Genomic DNA, 3,550 nt, shown 5'->3' on the forward strand with positions numbered 1-3,550 from the left:
TTCAAAATGTCACTTTTTAGGGCCAAAATTGGGTTGAAAATGGCTATTTTTGGGTCAAAATTGGGTTGAAAATTGCTTTTTTGGGTCCAAAATGGCACTTTTGTGGGCCAAAATAGGGTTGAAAATGGCTATTTTTGGGTCAAAATTGGGTTGAAAATTGCTCGTTTTTGTTCAAAATGTCACTTTTTAGGGCCAAAATTGGGTTGAAAATGGCTCTTTTTGGGTCAAAATTGGGTCAAAAATGGCTCTTTTTGGGTGAAAATGGCTCTTCTTGGATTGAAATTGGGTCGAAAATGGCACTTTTTGGGTCAAAATTGGTTTGAAACTGGCTCTTTTTGGATGAAAATTGGGTTGAAAATTGCTCTTTTTGGTTCAAAATGGCACTTTTTAGGGCCAAAATTGGGTTGAAAATGGCATGTTTTGGGTCAAAATTGGGTTGAAAATGACTCTTTTGGGGTCAAAAATGGCTCTTTTTGGATCAAAATTGGGTTGAAAATGGCATTTTTTGGGTCAAAATTGGGTTGAAAATGGCTCTTTTTGGAGTCAAAATTAGGTCAAAAATGGCATTTTAGGGCCAAAGTTGGGTCCAGAAAGTCTCTTTTTGGGTCAAAAATGGCACTTTTTGGCCTAAATTTATCTCAAAATTCTCTTTTTGAGGTCCAAATTTCCCTTTTTTGAGTCAAAAATGGCACTTTTTGGCCTAAATTATCTCAAAATTCCCTTTTTGGGGTCAAAATTTCCCCATTTTTGGGTCAAAAATGGCTTTTTTTGGGTAAAAGCCTCCCCACTTTCCCCCTCCGAATTAGGCTAATTCCCATATAAAACCCACCAAAATCGGGGCCAAAAAGTGGGATTTCAGTTCAGAGACCCCCAAAAAAGTCAATTTTGGGGTCGGATTTGCCCAAAATCGCTGTTTTTTGCCCCAGAATGAAGACGAAGAGGAAGAGGAGGAAGAAAAGGACGAGGCCGAAGATCTGTTGGGCCGCAGCTCCAGGGCGGCTCTGCTGACAGAACGGACGCGGGTAGGCCTCAATTTTGGGGTGAAATCTGATGATTTTGGGCCTTTTTGGGGGGCTTGGGGGCATTTTGGGGATTTTGGGTCGTTTTGGGGTCAATTTTGGGGTAGTTTGTGGGTATTTTGGGGTGTTTTTGGGGGTATTTTGGGGTCGTTTTTGAGGGGTTTGGGGGCGATTTTGAGAGGGATTTTGGGTCAATTTCAGGGGAATTTGGGGCATTTTGGGGTGAAATCTGATGATTTTGGGGGCTTTTTGGGGGATTTAGGGGCATTTTGGGGATTTGGGGTTGTTTTGGGGTCAATTTTGGGGTGTTTTTGGGGGTATTTTGGGGCTTTTTGGGGTCAGTTTTGAGGGGTTTTGGGGCATTTTGGGGGTCATTTTGAGGGGGATTTTGGGTCAATTTGAGGGGAATTTGAGTCATTTTGGGGTGAATTTGGGGGATTTTGGGGTCATTTTGGTCATTTTTGAGAGGTTTTGAGGCATTTGGGGGATTTTGAGGTCAATTTTGGGGTATTTTTGGGGCGTTTTGGGGTATTTTTGGGGAGGATTTTGGTTATTTTTAAGTTAATTTGAATTTGTTTTTATGGGATTTCGGGTCATTTTAATGGGATTTTGGTTCATTTATATGGAATTTGGGGTCATTTTATGGGATTTCAGGTTATTTTTGTGGGATTTGGGGCCATTTTTATGGTATTCGGGCTCATTTATGTGGGATTTTGGGTCATTTGGGGTATCCCATAAAATTATGAGATTTGGGGTCATTTATATGGGGTTTGGGTTATTTAATGGGATTTTGGTTCATTTGTATGGGATTTCAAGTCATTTTATGAGATATCGGGTCACTTCTATGGGATTTTGGGTCATTTTGTGGGATTTCATGTCATTTTAATGGGATTTCGTCTCATTTATATGGGATTTTGGGGTCATTTTGGGGGATTTTTGGTTATTTTACAGGGTTTTTTGTCATTTTATGGGATTTTGGGCCATTTAATGGTATTTTGGTTCATTTTAATGGTATTTTGTGTCATTTTAATGGGATATGGGGTCATTTCGTGGCTTTTTAGTGATTTTTGTGGGATTTGGGGTCATTTTATGGGATTTTGGGTCATTTTATGGGATTTCGGGCTCATTTCTATTGGATTTCAGGTCATTTTTATGGGATTTTGGGTGAATTTGGGCTCATTTCACGGGATTTTGGGGAAATTTTTTGTCTTTTTAGGGTTTTAGGCCATTTTAATGTTACTTTGGGTCATTTTTATGGGATTTCAGGCCATTTAATGGGATTTTTAGCTATTTTTATGGAATTTCGTGCCATTTTAATGGCATTTTGGTTCATTCAATGACATTTTGGGTCATATTTATGAAATTTTGGTTCATTTTGGGTGTAAATTTGCCTTAGAACGAGCTGACGGCGGAGGAGAAGCGCCGCGCTCATTAATGGAATCACCTGTCATTTTTATGGGATTTGGGCCATTTTTATGGGACTTTCACTCATTTAATGGTATTTTGGGTCATTTTAATGGTATTTTGGGTCATATTTATGCAATTTTGGTTCATTTTGGGTGTAAATTTGCCGTTAGAACGAGCTGACGGACCGGCGGACGGAGAAGCGCCGCGCTCATTTAATGGAATCGCCTGTCATTTTATTGGGATTTGGGCCCAGTTTTCTGGATTTTGGCTCATTTAATTGGTATTTGGGTTATTTTTAATGTAATTTTGGTCATTTTTAATGCGATTTGGTTCATTTTGGGGTGTAATGGCCTTAGAACGAGCTGACGGCGGAGGAGAAACGCCGCGCTCAAATTAATGGATATCACCTGGCCATTTGTTAATGGGTTTGTGTCATTTTTATGGGACTTTCGCTCATTTAATGGTATTTCGGGCCATTTCTATGTGATTTTGGGTCATATTTATGAAATTTTGGTTCATTTTTGGGTTGGATTTCGCCCCTAGAACGAGCCTGGGACGGCGGAGGAAAGCGCCGCGCCATTAATGGAATCAACCTGTCATTTTAATGGGATTTTTGGGCTCAATTTATTGAATTTTGGGTCATTTTTATGGTATTTTTTGGGGTCATTTTAATGGTATTTGGGTTCATATTTAATCAATTTTGGTTCATTTTGGGTTGTAAAAATTGCCGGTAGAACGAGCTGACGGCGGAGGAGAAGCCGCCGCGCTCTATTAATGGAATCACCTGTCATTTTTATGGGATTTGGGCTCAATTTATTGAATTTTGGGTCATTTTTATGGTATTTTGGGTCATTTTAATGATATTTTGGGTCATTTTAATGGCATTTTGGTTCATTTTGGGTGTAATTTGGCCTTAGAACGGCTGACGGCGGAGGAGAGCGCCGCGCTCCTTAATGGAATCACCTGCCATTTAATGGGATTGTGTCTTTTATTGACTTTGGCTCATTAATGGTATTTGGGTATTTAAATGGTATTTTGGGCAATTTTAATGCAATTTTGGTTCAATTTTGGTGTAAATTTGGCCTTAGACACGAGCTGAAACGCCGGAAGGAGAAGCGCCGCGC

General features: G+C 39.8%; 1 protein-coding gene across 1 annotated transcript in view; it reads left to right on the forward strand.

The window, feature by feature from the left end:
* The window catches only part of SUPT16H (SPT16 homolog, facilitates chromatin remodeling subunit), a 125,845-nt gene that overhangs the window by 57,588 nt on the left and 64,707 nt on the right, over positions 1–3,550 (forward strand). Inside the window, exons 9-10 of the mRNA XM_032441647.1 lie at positions 191–317; positions 807–1,022. Coding sequence (XP_032297538.1) covers positions 191–317; positions 807–1,022 — 343 coding nt within the window. The remainder of the gene's footprint in view (positions 1–190; positions 318–806; positions 1,023–3,550) is intronic.

The sequence above is a fragment of the Coturnix japonica genome, unplaced genomic scaffold (assembly GCF_001577835.2).
Source record: "Coturnix japonica isolate 7356 unplaced genomic scaffold, Coturnix japonica 2.1 chrUnrandom455, whole genome shotgun sequence".
In the NCBI taxonomy this organism is placed as follows: domain Eukaryota; kingdom Metazoa; phylum Chordata; class Aves; order Galliformes; family Phasianidae; genus Coturnix; species Coturnix japonica.